Source organism: Bubalus bubalis, chromosome 19, assembly GCF_019923935.1.
Source record: "Bubalus bubalis isolate 160015118507 breed Murrah chromosome 19, NDDB_SH_1, whole genome shotgun sequence".
NCBI lineage: Eukaryota > Metazoa > Chordata > Mammalia > Artiodactyla > Bovidae > Bubalus > Bubalus bubalis.
In genome coordinates, this window is record NC_059175.1 from 23,830,263 (window position 1) to 23,850,683 (window position 20,421).

Below are 20,421 nucleotides of genomic sequence, written 5' to 3' on the forward strand. Positions count from 1 at the left end.
TAGAAAGAAACCCCACTGAGACCCCTGTGTTTCCTTTTCTCAGCTATCACTGGTGCATCAAAGGTGAATCATTTTCAGTAAAATAGGGGGATACCCTGCTTCTGGTTTTGGTGAATATTTTAATGCAGACTAAAAAAGTCAACTTTTAATTGACTATAGCTACTGAAAATTTCCTAAAGGAAACATTGATAATTCTGTTTGTTTTAATGTGAATATGCTTACCCTCCCTCGACACATGGTAATGTTTAAAAAGATATTTATTTATTTTGTTTTTGACTGTGCTAGGGCTTTCTTGCTGCGTGTGGGCTTTCTCTAGTTGCAGTGAGTAGGGGCTACTCTGTAGTGCAGGAGCTTCTCTTTGCAGTGGCTTCTCTTGTGGAGCACAGGCCCTAGAGTGAAGGCACAGTAGCAATGGAGCACAGGCTTAGTCATCCTGTAGCATGTGGGATCTTCCCAGACCAGAGAGGAGCCCGTGCCCCCTGCATTGGCAGGTGGGGCTCTTAAGCACTGGACCACCCATGGAAATACCTCATGATGATTTTTAACAGCTTTTGAGATATAATTTACATACTATCAAGTTTACTCATTTGAAGTGTATCATTCACTGGCTTTCAAGCTATTTTGAGTTGTGCAACCATCACCATAATCTGATTCTAGAATGCTTATCATTCCCCAGGAAAGTCTCATAGCCATTAGCAGTCACTCTGAATTACCCTCCTTCCCCTGACTCCCCTGCTCTAGACAACCTCTAATCTAATTTCTGGCTTCTTAGACTTGCCTATTTTGGACATTTCATATAAATGGAAATGCACAATATGTGGTCTTCTGTGATTGACTTCTTTCACTTAGCATGGTGTTTTTTATTCCTTTGTATTGTCAAATAATGTTCCATCACATGGAAATATATTTTATTTGCCAATTCAGCAGCTGATATACTTTTTGTTGTTTCTACTTTTTACCTATTATGAATAATGCTGCTGTGAGCATTTATGTACAAGTTTTTGTGAGGACATATGTTTTCATTTTGGGGGTGGGGCATAAACCTAAGAGTGGGATGACTATATCATATTTTAGCTGTGTTTAGCATCTTGAAGAACTTCTATTTTTTAAAGTGGCTGAATCATTTTATATTGCATTAACAATGTATGAAGATTCCAGGTTTCTAAACTATTGTCAATATTTGCTATTAGTATTATTTTTTACAATTGCTATTCTAGTGAGTGTGAAGAAGTTTCTAATTGTGGTCTTGATTTGCATTTCTGTAATGACTAATGACTACTGTTGAGTTTCTTTTCATGTGCCACCCGGGGAGTGGCATAAGTATAAATTTAAAAAAAATTGTAAATTAAGGCTACCTATTTATACTCTTAGGAAAATGTTTAATTTATTCCAGTTATGAGTGAGCCTTTGCAATATTGTAAGCCAGTAGTTCTCAAAGTGTGGTTGGTGGACCCCTGGGTGTTCTTGAAACTTTTTCAGGGGTCTGTGAGATTAAGTTAATTTTCATAATAATGCTAAGATGTTCTTGTTTCTATACCTGTGTGTTAACATTTTCACTAATGTCATAAAGGCAATGATGGGGAAAACTGCTGGTGTCTTAGCACAAATCAATGCAGTAGCATCAGACTGTACCAATAGTCACTCTATTCATTGTCAGACACTCTCAGAAGAAAAAACCAGTTTCAATGAAGAATGTCTTTGATGAGACAGCAGAAACAGCAAAATTTAAAAAAAATTGACACATCTTTACCCTGTAGTAAATGTCTTCTTAATATTCTCTGTGATGTGGGAAGTATGCAATGTATGTATGAAGCATGTTGGTTGCACATTAAAGTCCTATGGTTGCTTTGATGAAAAACACTAGTGTAATTGTTTGAGTTGCTAATTGGTCTATCTCTTTCATGGAGTACTATTTTTATTTGAAAGAATGCTGATTCATTTTTGCTATGCAGTAGTGGCAACAGAGGATGAGATGGTTGGATGGCATCACTGACTCAATGGACGTGAGTGTGAGCAAACTCTGGGAGATAGTGAAGGACAGGGAAGCCTGGTGTGCTGCAGTCCACGGGGTCGCAGAGTCAGACATGACTGAGCGACTAAACAACAAGAAGCTAATACAACATTGTAAACCAACTATACTGCAGTAAAATTAAGAAAAAAAGAATGCTGACAGACAAAATATGATTATTCAGACTTCGATATTTAATGACAATTTCTCAAATATGAATGAAGTGAAACTGTCACTTTAGAGAAAACAACTGACAATGTTTGTTGCTAACGATAAAATTAGAATTTTAGAAACACTTGTATCTGCTCTCACAAGCTTGACATCTTCCCAACACTTAAGGACTTGCCCAATCAGATGGTAGTGATATTAACAAATGTATTTTTAAAATATTGTGCAATGAATGTGTCAGAACTTGGAAAATCTACATAACTCAATGAATTAATATTTTCCAAAAGAGCAATGCATGCTATTATACGCATTTACATTTGAATTTGCTGTCCTCTTTTCATGGTCATAGAGAAGTGAATCAGCTATTGAGGACAAGGCCTGGAATCATATTAATTAATGCACTACATAAATATTAATTGAACACCTCTGAGGTGCCAGACACAGTGCTAAATGCTGGAGATAAGACATAAAGGTGAATAAATATTTAATCTTTGCCTTATGGAGCATAGAGTCTACTAAGAAAGAAATTTATACCTGTGGCGGAAAAAAAAAAAAAAAAAGAAAGAAATTTATAAACATATGAAATTATTTTAAATTGTTGTGTTCGTGACGGACAGGGAGGCCTGGTGTGCTGTGGTTCATGAGGTCGCAAAGAGTCAGACACGACTGAGGGACTAAACTGAACTGAAAGGAGCAAAACTGGGTTCTGAAGTGGAGAATCCTAAGAGAGGGTCTAACTCTGAGAGGATGAGCCGCCAACATTAAAGCCAACCTGAGAAAACCCAGTGGGGAGTGGGTGTGAGTTTAAGTGCCTGTGGGGGTGGGGACATTTGTGAGAGTGTGTGTGAGGGCACAGATCCTGGTGTGTGTGTGTGTGTGACTGAGGAAAGAATCTTGGCATAGCCAGAGTGAAGTGAGTACACAGACGCCAGCTTGTGCAGGGCCTTGTACACTGTGGTAAGTTCATTGTTCTTAATGTTTGTGCAAAGGCCTCCGTTAGAGGATATTTTATTTACACATTTTTGGATCTGGGTGATTATCGGCCACTCTGCTCATGACAAATTGAGGACCCCGGGGGCCAGAGAGCTTGAATGATTTCTTCAGAGTCCTGCGGTGAGTTAGAGGCAGAGTGGAGTTAGGGCCTCTGGCCCAGGTTCGTTGCTGTGTTTACTCCACCAATCAGCGCTGCAGATGAATTGCTTCTATAGTTGGGTTTCTGCTAAGGACAGTACAGTTCACTTTTGTACAAGTTGTCTCAGTGTTACCAGTGGGGAGGTTGCTTAGGACCAAGTGTCTTATAGGTATTTGGAATTTTCTCATTGGATACACAGAAATGTCTGTTTCTTTCTTTATTTGGCTATGCCGAGTCTTAGTTGCAGCATGTGAGATCTTGTTCCCTGACAAGGAATCAAACCTGGGCTCCCTGCATTGGGAGCTTGAATTCTTTGCCACTGAGCCACCAGTGAAGTCCCTCTACAGATTTTAAGTTTATAGTTGTGAAAATGGAGGCACAGACTCTGCTCAAGGTCTTACACTGTCTAGTGATGGAGCCGGTGTCCGACCTGTAGACCAGTGATCTTCCCACCAGATTGCTATGATGTCTGTGGCATTCTAGTCAGGAATCCAACATTTGTATTGGTCTGTCTAAACAGAGTGCAAATCTCAGGAGGTAGACTCTGAGAGATAATTGGGATGGCTTCTAGGAGTGTGAAATATTGTTTATCTTTCCCCCATCACTTCTCAACACAGTAGATAGCCTTACTCTGTTACGTGTTTTTTAGAACCCAAAGCAGATGTCCTCATTCTTATGGATTTCTCCTTGCTTCCTACTAGACTTCAAACATTTTGAAAGCAGTGGTCACGTCTTAATATTTATAAATCTGGACAGAATGCCTGGCACATGGTGGGCCCTCAGGAAATGTTTGAGGAATTAAATTGGATAAGTCAGCCAGAATTATTATAGAATGAGCATTTATAAGTTAGCTCTTTGGAGAAACAGTGCAACAAAAAGATGTGATTATAAATGGTAGGTAATAAAAAAGCCATCTTTATTTATTATATAGCACAGTCTATCAAGAATAACATAGAACTAAGCTTAGTGCTTGCATATATAAATTGTCTAGCTAAAGCAAAATACATACCAAAGTACTGGCTGGATTGCAGCCTACTCATCTATGTAATTTTAGTCTACTTGTAATTAATAAATGATGCAGTTTCCCTGAATTATCTCTAACCTCAAATTCTAAATTTTCCCACTATCTAAAACACACACTGAGTCTTTCCCACTGTATTCATAATTAAAATTTTGGTAAGAAGTTGAGCAATGCAGAAGCATATAGTAAGAAGCAAATAATCCCTCCTTATCTCTGTCTTTACTCTCACACTGAATACAATACCAGGCTCTGAATTTCTAAGAACAGAAACATTTTGGATCTTCATTTGGAAGAAAGAATATTCTAAATTTCTCGAGATTGACTTCCTTTTAAGAATGAACTCAAAAGTGACAGTCCAAATTCTGAATAAAACAAAAAGTCACGGAATTGGAGAACTTTTTCTCAGGGGACGTCTCTCACCATGGATAGAGAACATGTGATGACTCAGTCTTTGCTGATCGGGGAAGAGTGACAGCAGGAGGTCATTTCTTTCATTGCTGAATTTATTTTAGACAGGCGGCATTTTGTATGTGAAGTTCAGAGGGCTGCAAGATGCTTCTTCGGATAGGTCGAGTTTAAAACCCTTTCACTTGGTTACTTCGATTTTCTACTTTGAAGTAGAAATGTTATATGGCTCCTGCAATGGTTTTCTTTATCCAGTTGAGGTGTTTTTTGGTAAGGAGGATGTAGATGCCAGGCTTCTGGGGGTTACCACACTTGCCAAAGGAAGTGACACCTCTGAAAACATTATCACATATCAGAGGACTTCCAGAATCCCCCTGAAACAGAAAGTTACATGATTTAGACAGGAATGCTTTCCAAGGATATTTAATCACCCTTTTAGTCAATTCATTTATTCACTCATTCACTCACACATTTTCTCTCTTTCCTTAAAGGCTAACTTATATCTCTCTTATTAATTGTCTGCCCTCAGCATCAATTACACAGATCTGTTAATATTTTCCAATCATTTCCCTTTTTGCAAAAGACAATTCTGGAGATGTGCAAAATTTATTTTCATCGGTAAAACAAAGACAGAGTAGCAAAGGAAGCCTTTAACAGTGAAAATAACTGTCTCCCTCAGTCGCCCTATATCCCCTTTTCTTGGTCAGTAGATGTTAGGGGAAGAGACTGGATGTTGGGACTGCCTGAGGCATGAGATGGGATTTGAATTATATCCTGTTTTAAAGAAGGACACAGGGTAAGCCATCTCAGACCAAGGAGTACTTGTGAGAGTTCAAATTTTAGGGCTCTTTTCCAGGGTTCATCAGGTCTCATTTCATATTCTCTCTGACCCTGCAAACCACTTCCGGAACATGAGTTCTAAATAAGGCCGAACCCTACTTAAGCCCATTTTTGGCACATGGAGAGGCAGAACAACGCAAGAGTTGGGAGTCAGGTGGCCTGGGTTCAAGTCCAGGTCCACCCTACTAACTGCCGTTATCTAACTTGGGAAGTTAAGTAACTTTCTATGTCTTAATTTCCCCACCTGTAAAATTTGTTGTTTAGTCGCTAAGTTGTGTCTGACATTTTTTCGATCCCATAGACTGTAGCTTGTCAGGCTCCTCTGTCCATGGGATTTCCCAGGCAAAGATAGTGGAATGAGTTGCCTTGCCCTCCTCCAGGGAATCTTCCTGACCCAAGGCAGGAGGATTCTTTACCACTTTGCCACCAGGGAAGCCCCATCTATATAATAGGATTGATAATAATAGTGTCTATCCCATGGGGTTATTTGGGGATCAACTGGCATAGAGTATACAACTTAGTATAGTTCTTGGCATCTGATAAATGCCAGCTGTCATGATCAGCGGGACAGAATCCATGTGCTGTGCTACGCTCAGTTGCTTAATTGTGTCTAACTCTTTGCAACCCCATGGACTGTAGCCTGCCAGGCTCCTCTGTCCATGGGGATTCTCCAGGCAAGAATACTGGAGTGGGTTGTCATGCCCTCCCTCAGGGGATCTTCCTAATCTAGGGATCAAACCCAGGTCTCCTGCATTGCAGGCGGATTCTTTACCATCTGAGCCAGCAGGGAAGCTCACAGCACCATAAGTGGTGGTTAAATACGATCCTGATCATTGGTAATGAGAGGAGTTTCCCTGGATGGTAGGTTTCACTAACAACAGTCCACCTTGTTCTTCGTAGGCATGCTATTTAACCTGATTTCCCATTGCCCAAAATGGTTAAAATTTTAATCTACTTACTTCACATGAATCATCTTCACCTTTTCTACCACCAGCACAGATCATACTGAGATCAATAACTGGATTAAAATTATAGTGCTGGGCATCATTGCATATTTTCCTATCTATCACTGTAACGTTGGCTTCTCTCAAGGCATTAGACATTTGACATGCGTCTTTTTTGGTGCTTCCCCATCCTGCCACATGACACTTGGTGTGGGGTTTGACATCATCTTCTGTTCTTGGTAGCTGAAGTATTCCTACAGCTTTGGTCATAATTGCTTTACCTTCCAGCTAGAAAAGAGACAGAAGATGCAGTTTAAGGCAAGGACAACAATAACCAAACCCAGAAAACAGCTCTGACTTAAATAGATAACTTGCTTCTTTAGCATGTTCTTATGAAGAATATAAATCAAAACATGTTCCAACCGAATTGACCATCAGTTATTGGTTTTTTAAAGTCACAGCACACCTTTTCAGGCATGTTTTGCTAGGATAGTCTAGTAAACTTCAGTTGACCCATCAATGATGAAATTTTATTGGTGGTGGCTGACAGTTCTGTGGCAGAAAAGCTGTGTTGGAGAGCTCAATCATTATTTTATTCAGATGATCTTAAGTTTGTGAACTGACTGATATTAAGACCAATGAAAGGAAACCAGAGCTCCAGGTGCAGTGGGGCAGGGTGGGAAAGGGGTCAGTGTCATTTTCCACTTCAGTGGAAACGTGACTTCCCCTCTTCTGAGCAAGCACAAACCACTTGCACTGCCTTCGAGGGTCACGCACACTTTGCCCTTTTCTTTCATTCGCCAAGCCCTCTTCTCGCCTCACTACCTTGCTTTCTCTCTTTTTCTTCTGAAAATTCAAGGTCAGGGGAGTCGGGAGAGTGATAGAAGTTGAGAAGAGAGTAGAGGAAGATATTTCTAGTTCTTTTCTTCTTGCCTCAAGTGGTAGGGAGTCCTAGTATTGCAGACCTTCTAAAAACGCAGGAGCACAGCAGCAGAGGCCACTGCCACACTCCTATCATTGCATTGCTTTCAGGCCCCACTTCCTGACATTAGACAGTCCCCACTTCCTCAGTGCCCCTCTGAGTCGATGATGTGCCCCCCCGCCCCATTAGAATTTAGAAAAAGAAATGGCCACCGCTTAAACTCTTTCCATAGAACTTCAAATGCCCATGTGCAACACCTGTCTTTCTGTCCTGCTCACACTCTCACAAGTCTTCATGCTTGTTATCTGGTTGGATTGACAAGGAGGCAGCAGAACCCCCAGAAAGGACTTCAGGTCTGAATGAATGGATCAGAATTGGAGTCAGGATGCATATACTTGTAGACAGCACTCCTGGGGTCAGGCACACAGACCAGCAACGGGCACATCAGTAGGTTTTCACACTGGAAGGTTAACCATGGAGAGGTCCTGACACCCTCTTTAAGATTTCTCCAGCAACCTCACCTTTTTGGCCACAGTGTCAGAGGCGAGAGGGGGTTTCCTGACTCTTCTTCGCACCCTTTACTCACCGCACACTTTTGTAAAGATATTTAAGTCCTAAAGGAGACTTGACCACTGCTACCACTTTCTTGAAACCTGAGTTCAGAATCTTTTCCCTTGATGGGTTTGCCACTGTCTGGCTTAATTCCATGCCTTATCCAAAATTATTTAGAAATGCTTATGGAAGGTCTACCGTGTACTAGGCACTATACTCCCTGGTATAGGGGAGACATAAAAAGATAAAAATATCTGTTCTTTGAGGTTGACATCGCACTGAGGGAGACAAACAATCTAAAGTATTTAATATATCAGAAATGCCCTGCGGTGGAGAAAAAGGCAGGAGGGCAGCAGGCCAGGTAGCGCCCTCTACTGGGCAGGGGAGGGAGTTACGTTGCCCAGTGCAGGAAACAGGATGGGAGCAAATTAGAGTATCAGGGAGGAGAGGAGACCTGAGAGAGGGGTAGGGCCCAGAGTCTCAAGGCAGAAAGTGTGAGGGTCACTGATAAGTACGGGGGGCAGGGAGTGTGGGGAGTTTGCCATAAGCATACAAAGCTCTAGGTCCTCTCTTTACTCCTGATATGGGAATGTGTGGATTCCTTGAGCTTCCTCTTAAGTCTTGCTGGGGAAATTTCTCCTCAACCCCCTTTGGAAGAGTGTAAATTGCACACTCTGCCCAATTCTGCCTCTTCTATCATACTTTCTGCATAGCAGTCAGGTAATCCTCCTAAAAACAAGTCTGATCATGTCACTGCCCTGCTTAAAATACTTTCCCATTTCCTTCCCCATAAAGTTCAAACTTCTTCCCATGGTTTACAATGTCTGGGTTCCCTCTTTCTTAAATTTCATGATAACTTCCCTTTCTTCCCTCTTCCTCCAAATGCATTTTCCATTAAAGACTCCTCTTATACTTCCTGCCTGGAAGGCCCTTTCCTCTTTTTTGCCTCCTGACTCCTGTACCTTCTTTAAGAAAGCTTCCCTGACTGCCTGGACATGGCCCGTGTTCCCTCAGAGCCCCCTTCTTACTCATCCTCTATCACTGATGAGTCACATACAGCCAGATCAGAACTGTTGATGTATTTGTCTGTCTCTCTCACTAGAAACTGTGAACACTTTGAGAACAGCATCTGTTTATCTTATGAAGAGAGAAAATCTTACTGGCACTTACAGCTGGGCCACAACTTTTCCTACTGATCATGAACACTTTTATAGACCACCAATATCAGATAGGACTTCCCTGGTGGCTCAGACAGTAAAGAATCTGCCTGCAATGCAAAAGACCTGGATTTGATCCCTGGGTTGGGAAGATCCCTTGAAGAAGGGAATGGGAATCCAGGATTCTTGTCTGGAGAATTCCGTGGACAGAGAAGCCTGGTGGGCTACACTACACGGGGTCACAAGAATCATAAGAATTGAACACGGCTGAGCAACTAATACTTTTGCTTTTAATATCAGACAAGGTGAGCCTAAAGAAAGGAGCAAGACTCCAGGCCACTTTGCGGTCATGTTTGAGTACAGGCAAAAGTAAGGTCATTGTGCCTACCACAAAAATGACCAAATGCCCCCTATTGGCTAAAATGAGTGGCCGCTGCTTCTTATCAATCACAGATTTAGCCTCCTAGGTAAGTAAGATTCACTGAGATGCTCCATCATAGAATTACCCCACTTACTGACAATAGTCAGTTCAGAGCAAACGCCTACTTCCTAGAATACTCCTTCTCATCTGACATGAGCCCAAATCCTGGGATAAGTCCCATCTAACACTCTTACAAGCCACTCCATGATTCCTAATGGTGTACAGTCGCCCTTGCTGAGCAAGAGTCAACAAGTGCAACTTGGTTTGACTGTAATTGAGTTGCTGGTGGCATTATCACTTTGGATTGACAGGTCTTACCACAGTAGGACTTTTGTCAATATTTGTTAAATTGAACTGACTTCCAAGAAGGTGAACATTTGTGTAATTATGTTGGGTCCCCGCTGTGCTTCTTACCCCTACATCCTGGCATTAGCCAGTCTTGGCTCTGTGGCCGGTGTGTAAAACTGGTTTCAGGTTAAACTGGCCAAATTTCAAAATTTCGCAATTTCAAAATTGTTATTGAAAAAAAAAAACCATGTTTACCTGAAGTAGTTGAAGATCCCCTTCAAATGTCTGTGGATCAAAGCATGGGTAGGGAATTGCCTTTTTAATGGAAAATACTTGGTCAAGTTTCTCTTTATGGGATGTAGAGTGGGCCCCAAGAATAACTTGAGGATTGCCCTTCCTGGAAAAAACAAGGATGATATAATTTATGTGACAGAACAGATGAAATTAAGTATGAATTTAATTTATTAAATCCGATCAGTTCTTTTAGATGGTTTTCTATATATAAATAAGCACAGCAAGTTAGGGGGCATTTATGAGGCTTTTTTCTTTAGGTGTTTTACCTAAAACTCCTATGACATGTGTTATCTTAGATGCTTCAACTTCAGGTCTTTTCAGGGAAGAAGCAACAGGAGGGGAATCCCAGGCTTTTTGGCAGGAGCAGGAGCATTGGGTTGGCAACGCCTGGAAGAGGTGTGCTTGGGTGCTGACCACATGGGCCGCTGTGGAAAGAAGAGCTGCCAGTTTCTCCATCTGCCTTGGATTTGTGGAATCAACACCTAATGGAAGAAACTCAACCCAAGAACTAGAGAGTAAACCAAAGAATGAGAGCAGAAGTAGCAGGTTTATTTCTTTGTGGGAGATAGTGTAACTTGCTTGTCCTCAAAGATGACAAAGATGGAAAAGAGCCCAGAACTGAATATGTAGAACTGAAGAAATGAATCTTGACATAATAGTGAAATTTTAAAGCTGAATCTAGGGGACTTCCCTGGTTGTCCAGTGGCTAAGAATCTGTCTTGCAGAACAGGAGATGCAGGTTCGATCCCTAGTTGGGAAACTAAGATCCCACATGCCTCGGAGCAACTAAGCCTGTGCCCTGCAACTACTGAGCCCATATGCCACAACTAGAGAGTCTGCGTGCCACAGTGAAAGACACTCTTTAATGCAGCAAAGATGCCATGCAGCCAAATAAAGAGCTAAAGCAAAAAACAAAACTTCAAGCTGGTTTTAGAAAAGGCAGAGGAGCCAGAGATCAAATTGCCAACATCCACTGCATCATCGAAAAAGCAAGAGAGCTCCAGAAAAACATCTATTTCTGCTTTACTGACTATGCCAAAGCCTTTGACTGTGTGGATCACAATAAACTGTGGAAGATTCTGAAAGAGATGGGAATACCAGATCACCTGACCTGCCTCTTGAGGAACCTGTATGAAGGTCAGGAAGCAACAGTTAGAACTGGACATGGAACAACAGACTGGTTCCAAATAGGAAAAGGAGGCTGTATATTATCACCCTGCTTATTTAACTTCTATGCAGAGTTCATCATGAGAAACGCTGGGCTGGAAGAAGCACAAGCTGGAATCAAGATTGCTGGGAGAAATATCAATAACCTCAGATATGCAGATGACACCACCCTTATGGCAGAACATGAAGAGGAACTAAAAAGCCTCTTGATGAAAGTGAAAGTGGAGAGTGAAAAAGTTGGCTTAAAGCTCAACATTCAGAAAAGTAAGATCACGGCATTTGGTCCCATCACTTCATGGGAAATAGATGGGGAAACAGTGGAAACAGTGTCAGACTTTATTTTTTGGGGCTCCAAAATCACTGCAGATGGTGATTGCAGCCATGAAATTAAAAGACACTTACTCCTTGGAAGGAAAGTTATGACCAACCTAGATAGAATATTCAAAAGCAGAGACATTACTTTGCCAACAAAGGTTTTTCCTGTGGTCATGTATGGATGTGAGAGTTGGACTGTGAAGAAAGCTGAGCACCGAAGAATTGATGCTTTTGAACTGTGGTGTTGGAGAAGACTCTTGAGAGTCCCTTGGACTGCAAGGAGATCCAACCAGTCCATCCTAAAGGAGATCAGCCCTGGGATTTCTTTGGAGGGAATGATGCTGAAGCTGAAACTCCAGTACTTTGGCCACCTGATGCGAAGAGTTGACTCATTAGAAAAGACTGATGCTGGGAAGGATTGGGGGCAGGAGGAGAAGGGGACGACAGAGGATGAGATGGCTGGATGGCATCACCGACTCGATGGACGTGAGTTTGGGTGAACTCCAGGAGTTGGTGATGGACAGGGAGGCCTGGTGTGCTGCAGTTCATGGGGTCACAAAGAGTCAGACACGACTGAGTGACTGAACTGAACTGAACTGAATCTAAACACACACACAGAAGGAAATAAACTGCTAGCCCCCAAGTCTAGTTTGTGAACCTAATGATAGCTAATCTGGGAGGGATGGACACAAGCTTTTCCTGATTTGCGGGACAGACTTTGCACTGAGTGGGCCCATTAATCAAGCCAATGGTGATCTTTACAGTGTACACTGTGCTGAAGTTCCCTTGATAAATTCTCGTTTAACAAATAGAGTGCAGATCTCCTTGGATCTTCTTTGTGGGGGGCTAGTTTTTAAGTCTTTTCTTTTATTCATGCAATTTATGCTAAAGTGAGCAGGGAAATAGTAGGTGCCAGTTACCAACAACACGTACTGATGAAGAAAGCAGCAGCATATCCAGGTGATAAACATTATTCTGACGTTCAAATCATAATTAGGGAAAAATTAGTTTGAACCATAGGAAATGACTGTTTTGGAAAGTGAAGCAGTTAAATATCAGTAATATATGGTTCAATCTAATATTGAGCAACATGGGATAAGACTAACTAGGTCACAGTAAGTAAGTCACTTGTAATCATAGAGAACACTTAACTTGCTCGACTATGTAAAATACATTTGTGAAAAAAGCCTGAAATAAAATATAGCAAAATAGTAACAGTGATTATGTGAAGTTGTTAAGATTAGGAGTGCTGTTTTCCACCATTTTGATTTTCAAAATGTTAATAATATTGCTATTTATAGTTAAAAAAATACTATGAGAAAATAGTCATACACTTCAATTTTATTCTACAGGATCTGGCCTTTGCTTATAGAGATAAACATAATAATAGCACATAACACTGAATGTACTTGCACACTTTCTTCTCCATCCCTACCTAGTTTGGGTTTTGGACTTCAGAGTCATCTGACAGCCTCTGCCCCCGAGCTGCACCACCCCCCCCGCCCTGCCCCCGACTGTCTGGGAGTGAGAAGAGCTCAGAATTACTTACAGGTCACAGTGAGCGGCTGTCAACACCCAGTTTTCTTTGATCAAAGCCCCTGCACAGAGTTTCAGCCCTTTGATTAGAGCCATGTAGCGTCTTGCGTGAGGGGCCACTTCATTTCCTCCTATAATTCCCTCGCAGGATACTGGAAAAACTGTAAGAGTGATCCAAAGTGAAAACCTGTCTTACCGAGTTATGTGTCCCCCTGAGAAAGTTCTGATAATAATGAACAGATCCAGAACGAGTGCTTAGACATGCACTTTGTGTCCAGGGAGAGAAGATCAAAGTGGTCCACGTGGTTCGGAGTTTTTACAATTTTCCATGATAGCTTTGGATAATAGTATCTTGAATTTAAATACTACTTCTCTTCCTCAAGAATTCAGATCACCTTTAACCTAGTATCCATCTCCTTCCTATCCCTGGGAGGCAGAAACTGTCAGGCAATAGAATCTCTTTTATTAACGCTCAAAAAGCAAAAAGATTAAAGACTTATCCAATATCATACAGTAAGAGCAGATGGGGGAGAAACCTGATTCTCCTTTTTCTGCCATTTCTCAGCGGTTCACTTCCTACTACAGGTTTCGTTGTCTCAGTTCGGGGTTGGACACTCTGTTATTGACCTTAAAAATCTCAGTGTTCCATGATGAGATTATTGTTGGGAATGATGGTTTGGTAAATTGTATTAAATTTGAAGAAAGAAGAACAGCTATAGTAGCAATAATAGTGAAAGCATCTGTGATTTACCAGGCACTGGTAAGTTTCAGACTCTGGTTCTGATGTTTGCTGCAATGCAAGGTGGGTGTTATTATTCCCATGCAGAGATAAGGAACATAAAGTTTAGACAGAGCAATTACCTTGCCCAAGTTCACACAACTAATAAATAGTAAAGCAGTCTTCTAATCTAGTTTCTCATCATGAAAAAAAATATACTCTATCCATTGTGAAGAGCTGTTTGTCTGAAGTACCTTTGTTATTTTTGAAATGTAGAGCCATTTGAGAATCTGAATAAAGTACAGACACACATATGCGTGAAAATATTTGCATACAGTTTTGGGAGAGTCATGGGCTTCCCTGGTAGCTCAGAGGTTAAAGCCTCTGCCTGCAATGTGGGAGACCTGGGTTCGATCCCTGGGTCGGAAAGATCCCCTGGAGAAGGAAATGGCACCCCACTCAAATATTCTTGCCTGGGGAATCCCATGGATGGAGGAGCCTGGTAGGCTACAGTCCATGAGGTCGCAAAGAGTTGGACACAACTGAGCAACTTCACTTCACTTTCTTTCTTTCACTTTGGGAGAGTCACAGACTTCTTAGTGCCCATTCATGCCCTTGAAGGAGCTCATGGATCCCACATTAAGAATCCCAGCTCTGAAGGTATCACTGAGCTATAAGATATCATAATGTGTGGTTAAGAACATGAACTCTGGGTTCAAATCCCAGACCTACTACTTACTAGCTGATGACTTTAGTAAATTGTCTTAACCTCTTTGTGCCTTAGTTTCCTTGTATGTAAATTGGGCTGATAACAATAATACATAAGAAGAGTGTATGTCAAACACTTAGAATATACTTAACTGTAAGTTTTATTAAATGTTGACACACATATATATATAGTTCATTGGATTATTTTACATTGATTTATTGCTTTACCATTCCCACTACTGGAAATAAACATAATTCATTCTGAAAACCAAAATTTTAAGATTTATCTGAGAGTTTTGAGTTGTGTTAGTTGCTCTGTTGTGTCTGACTCTTCGCAACCCCATGGATTGTAGTTCACCAGGCTCCTCTGTCCATGGAATTCTCCAGGCAAGAATATTGGAGTGGGTTGCCATTTCCTTCTCTAGGGATCTTCCCAACCCAGGGATCGAACCCAGTCTCCTGCACTGCAGGTGGATTCTTTACTGTCTGAGCCACCAGACAGAGGGTAACTAAGCTCTCCAGTTGATAAATAATCTATCCATTCCAAGTTTAATGGCTTTGTTGGCTTTTCACTAGCCAGTTTTGCTCTATGGATCTGGCCTGAATTGTGAGACCCTCCAGATATAGTTATGCTTTTATATTTTTGCTGTAAACACAATAGGTTATGTTTTCATTTTAAAAAGCAATATGCCATTTCAATAGCAAAGACTAAAGGTAACATGAAATAGTATTAGAAATTAAGTTATGATTTCTTTTTTACTTTTACACAATATTGAACAAAAAGTAAACCAATATAAATTTCCATTTTCTTATAAGTAAAACTGAAAAGCATATGAAAATATGTCTTACCTCCAGGAATTAGAAGGAGACAAATGGCAGGAGGAAAAGAGAAAGGAAAAGGAATATTCATGGCTCCTGTTATTCACATATGGGGAGTATTTAGTTTCAGGTACTGATAGTAATATATAATGAAACACAAAGGATGTGGGTTTTTTCTTTTTTTCTTTCTCTGCTTTGTGGCTAAAGACTTTGGTGTTTTATAACTGGAAAACATAACTTTATTTTAGAGATGGTGTGGTTACTTACTTGTTCCACATTTCTTTCAGGGTTAGACCTTTCCTACCTTAAAGGGTAAATGTGAATCCATGAGACTGTGATACACAAATTGAGAACATTAAACAGAAAATTGCTATTTTGGGGCAACTTTTTCACTTTCAAATATAAGTTTATTTTAAAAAGCTGAGAATTAAAGTTTATATCAGCAATTGTTTTGAAATAGCATCTTTAAACTTACTCTGGTGGGTAAGTTGATCCTTTTGTTGTTGAGATTGCTGGGTAATCATTGAGGGGAAACTGAGTTATATTCTTAATGCACACTGTTCAGCTATAAAAGCACTAAGTGAAGATACAGATGAATATTTGTACATGTAGAAAGGAGAAAGAGATTTTGAGATATGACATCAAAGGCAGAAACTGTAAAAGTTTGATTTATGATATAAAAGTTGAACCTTCTGTGCCTTGACACATCAAGCATAAAGCCAAATTACAAACATTTCAACCTATGTGACACAAATGCCTATTTTTATAAAGCACTAAGAAAAGATGAATACCTAGAAAGGAAAATGCTCAGAGAATTTGAACAAGTAGTTTACAAAAGAAGAAATAAAAATGGCTGCTATATTCCTAATCTATGGAGGAATCAATAAACACATATCATAAGTAATCAATAATAAGAATGAATTTAAAATATTTAGGTACAAATTTTGCCTGTCAATTACTAAAAATTAGAAAGCAAAAATACTCTCTGGTTTTGGAAATTCTCTTTGTTGATGGCATTTAAAACCACTACTATCTTCCTGGAATGCAATACATATAAAGGCATTACTAAATTTTGCATGATCTTTGACCCAACAAGTCATACTTTAAAAAATTGTGGAGATGTATTAGTTTCTCATTGTTGCTGTAACAAATTACCACAAACTTAGTGACTTAAAACAATAGACATTTATTATTTTATAGTTCTGTAGGTCATAAGTCTGATGTGGCTCTCCCTGGGCTAAGGTGTCAACAGGACTGCGTTCTTTTTTGGACGCTCTAAGAAAATCCATTTCTCTGCCTTCTTCAGTTTCAAGAGGTTGCTTGCATTCCTTGGCTTGTGGCCCGCTTCCAGCTTCAAAGCCATCAGTGGTTGGTGGAGTCTTTCTCACATTGCATCACTCTGACACTGAGTCTTCTTCTGCCTCTGCTTCCACTTTTAAGGACCCCTGTGATTACCCTGGGCTTCCCAAGTGGCTTAGTGGTAAAGAATCTGCCTGCAATGCAGGAGATGTGGGTTTGATTTCCTGGGTAAGGAAGATCCCCTGGAGAAGGAAATGGCAACCTGTTCCAGTATTCTTGCCTGGGAAATCCATGGACAGAGGAGCCTAGTGGGCTACAGTCCATGGGGTCACAAAGGATCAGACACAACTTAGCGACTGAGCCAGCAAGCACGTGATTACATTGGGCCCACTCAGATAATCTCCCTATTTTAAGGTGGATTGATTAGCAATGTTAATTTTATCGAAAACCTCAATTCCCCTTTGCTTTGTAAACTCACATTCCCAGGCTTTAGGGATTAGCATGTGAGCATCCTTGAGTAGGTGGGGAGCATTATTTGACATATATTGTATGTTGGCTCTAATTAGAGTATGTAGGCTCTAATTTGGAGAAGGCAATGGCACCCCACTCCAGTACTCTTGCCTGGAAAATCCCATGGACGGAGGAGTGTAGTAGGCTGCAGTCCATGGGGTCGCTAAGAGTCAGACACAACTGAGCGACTTCACTTTTCACTTTTATGCATTGGAGAAGGAAATGGCAACCCACTCCAGTGTTCTTGCCTGGAGAATCCCAGGGATGGGGGAGCCTGGTGGGCTGCCGTCTATGGGGTCGCACAGAGTTGGACACGACTGAAGCGACTTAGCAGCAGGCTCTAATTAGAGTATGTTGGCTCTAATTAATCTGTACAACCATTCTGTGCAAAAATTAAATATTAATAACATGGAAAGTGATCACAAAAATATTGCCATATTAGACAATTCTTGTGTGTCTCCACAGATCCCCTTGACCTCATGTAATCCATGAACCTTGGCCACTTATTCTTCTCAGCTTACTCTGTGGAGACCAATTCTGCATGGCCTTGTACCACATCAGGCACCACCTGAAAACACCTTGCTTCATGCCTGCATGACACAGCTTTTGCCTCCTACCACTGGAATCCACTGCTGCTGCTGAGATCTAGGGCACGATGCAGAAGTGCAGGAGATTTCAAGTCTTTTAAGGAAATCTATTTATTAGTACGAGATGGAATCTAATGGATAAGTATTCTCTGAAGCACTAATTCTTATGGTTCTTGGAAGAGAGTCTGAGCAATCAGTTGTGCTTGATACCAAGTTTCCAGTCCAGCCATTCACCCTTGTATTGATGCTTCTCCTCAACATTCCTTTCCTCTCTTTCCACACCACCTGCTACCCCCTTCTCAAGTATTCTCATCTCTAAGAAAGTGGTAGCACATAACTTCTGCCTCTGGAAACACAAGCTGACAGTTGGGAGTGGCGCTAGGAGTTGGGAGTGGCCTTACAAATTAGATCCACAAAGTAGGATTTAGAGTTGCCTGAGACTCACTGATCTGAAACACTGGGGACCCCACTGGTGGCGATAAGTGGGCGCCTTTGCTTCTCCTACCCTATGGCGTGGGATCTGGGTAGCCTGTCCTTTGCCTCCCAGTACGGGACACGTGTGGGAGTGGGATTTCCCTGAAGTGGGACAGGTGCAAGAGGGTAATTGTAACTTATTCGATCATTTGAACTTTGGACTTAGAGTGAACCTTGAGGGAACTCTTAGGGTGAGAAGAGTCTTTTATGAGGTTCCCACCAAATCTTTCTAGTTGTAATTCGGTCATTTAGATGTGGTCTAGGGTCAGAGGTTTCTGTGTGGTAGGTTTTCTAGGTAATCAAGCTACAGATTATTTTCCTCCCCCTGCTTCCCCAACCGTCAGCTTTGCGTGTCATGTCACCCTACTGGACCACTCACCACCTCACAGTTGCTGTATCTACTGTGACCACAGGGACAAGCCCCCTTCACTTTGTTTCTTTTTTAAAGTCACTTTATTTAGATACAGTTTATATATCATGCAATTCACCCACTTAAAATATTACAATTCAATGGTTTTTAATATACAACTATTAATTTTTAAAATTGTGGTTATATATATATGTATATATATACACATATATATAAAACCAATATATATACACCATAGAATTTGCCATTTTAACCATCTGAAATGACAATTCAGTGGCATTAATTATATTCACACTGTTGTGAACCTATTACCAGTATCTATTTCCAAACCTTTTTGGTCACCTTTAATAGAAACTGTAATCATTAAGTACTAACTCCCTATTTCTTCTCCTTCCAGCCTCCAGAAACTAATCTACTTTCTGTCTCTATTAAATTGCCTATCCTAGATATTTCATGTAAGGGGAATTATACAATATTTGTCCTTTTATTTGGCTTATTTCACTTAGCATGATGTCTTTAAGATTAGTTCAGTTGTAGTAAATATCAGAATTTCATTCTTTGTTATGGCTGAATACGTATATGCTACATATTGTTTATCCATTCACCTGTTGATGGTCAGGCTTCCTGGGTGGTGCAGTGGTAAAGCATCTGCTGCCAATGCAGGATCTGCAGGTTCAATCCCTGGGTCGGGACAATCTCCTGTAGTAGGAAATTTCAACCCACTCCAGTATTCTTTCTTGGAAAATTCCATGGGTAGAGAACCCTAGTGGACCACAGTCCACTTGATTCCAAAGAGTCAGACTCAACTGAAAGCGTGAGCCCATACACACTCACTGCTGATAAACGTTTGGGTTGTCTCCATCTTTTGGCTATTGTGCATACTGCTACAATGAACACTGATGTACAAGTATCTGTTTGAATCCTTGCATTTGGGTATATACCTAGGAGTGAAATTGCATAGTTGTATGGTAATCTGTGTTTAACTTTTTGAGAAAGTCCCTCATTTGGCAGTTTTCTTTCCTTTCTTTTTTCTATTCTAATTTATTTATTTGTTTGTTCATTTTTTACATTTGTTAAAAAAAGAAGTTCATTTTTTACATTTGTTAAACTGAAGTATAGTTGATTAAAATTTTTATTGGAGTGTAGTTGATTTACAGTGTGGTTAGTTTTAGGTGTACAGCAAAGTGAATCTGTTACACACCCACACTCTTTTTGATTCTTTTCCCATATAGGCCATTACAGAGTATTGAGTAGGGCTCCCTGTGCTAGACAGTAGGTCTTTATTAGTTATCTATTGTATATATATAGTAGTGTGTATAGATAAATCTCCCAGTTTATCTCTCCCTCCTTCACTGATCTGGATTACGTGGACATACAACTCTTATTCAATTTCTAGAACATGAAATATCCATTTAGTTATTCATGCAATTTAAGATACCTATAAAGTACCTGCCATGAGCTAGATCTGGGAATTACTGCCTGAATGGATCTTATGGCCTAAAGAAAGACTTAGAAACACTGATGTTCAGTGCTGTGGTCAGTGAGGACAGCAGGGTTTGGAAACAAGAGAGCCCTGCCTTTAAATCCCAGTTCTGCCATTTAACATCTACATCCTTTCTGAGCTCAGAGGTCCCTAGCTCATTGAACTGTTGGAAGGACTGCTGTGAAGTAACGGTTCTGGCTGAGATACTTAGTCTGGGGTGATCCCAGGTATTTCCCCCAAAGTTTCCCAGGTGATTATAAAGCGGCAGTCAGGACAGAAAAGT

The 20,421-nt window shown here is 40.7% G+C and overlaps 1 protein-coding gene across 1 annotated transcript; it reads right to left on the reverse strand.

Moving 5' to 3' along the window:
- Positions 1–3,985: 3,985 nt before the first annotated feature.
- Positions 3,986–15,535, reverse strand: LOC102410582 (granzyme A). The gene is made up of 5 exons (XM_006074165.4): positions 15,446–15,535; positions 13,184–13,331; positions 10,114–10,255; positions 6,534–6,806; positions 3,986–5,108 (listed from the first exon to the last, which is right to left on the reverse strand). Exons 1-5 carry the CDS (start codon positions 15,504–15,506, stop codon positions 4,956–4,958), a joined length of 777 nt encoding a protein of 258 aa, XP_006074227.2. The 5' UTR covers positions 15,507–15,535; the 3' UTR covers positions 3,986–4,955.
- Positions 15,536–20,421: the final 4,886 nt, after the last annotated feature.

Bases quoted from the DNA above. Each gene is read 5' to 3' on its own strand.
- LOC102410582 (XM_006074165.4), bottom strand. From the start codon at position 15,506: ATGAATATTCCTTTTCCTTTCTCTTTTCCTCCTGCCATTTGTCTCCTT. The intron at 10,256-13,183 runs GTAAGTAATTCT...TGTTTTTTCCAG, and splicing joins ACAGCCGCTCACTGTGACCT to GAAGGGCAATCCTCAAGTTA. The intron at 6,807-10,113 runs GTAAACATGGTT...TCTCTTTTCTAG, and splicing joins GGGATCTTCAACTACTTCAG to CTGGAAGGTAAAGCAATTAT.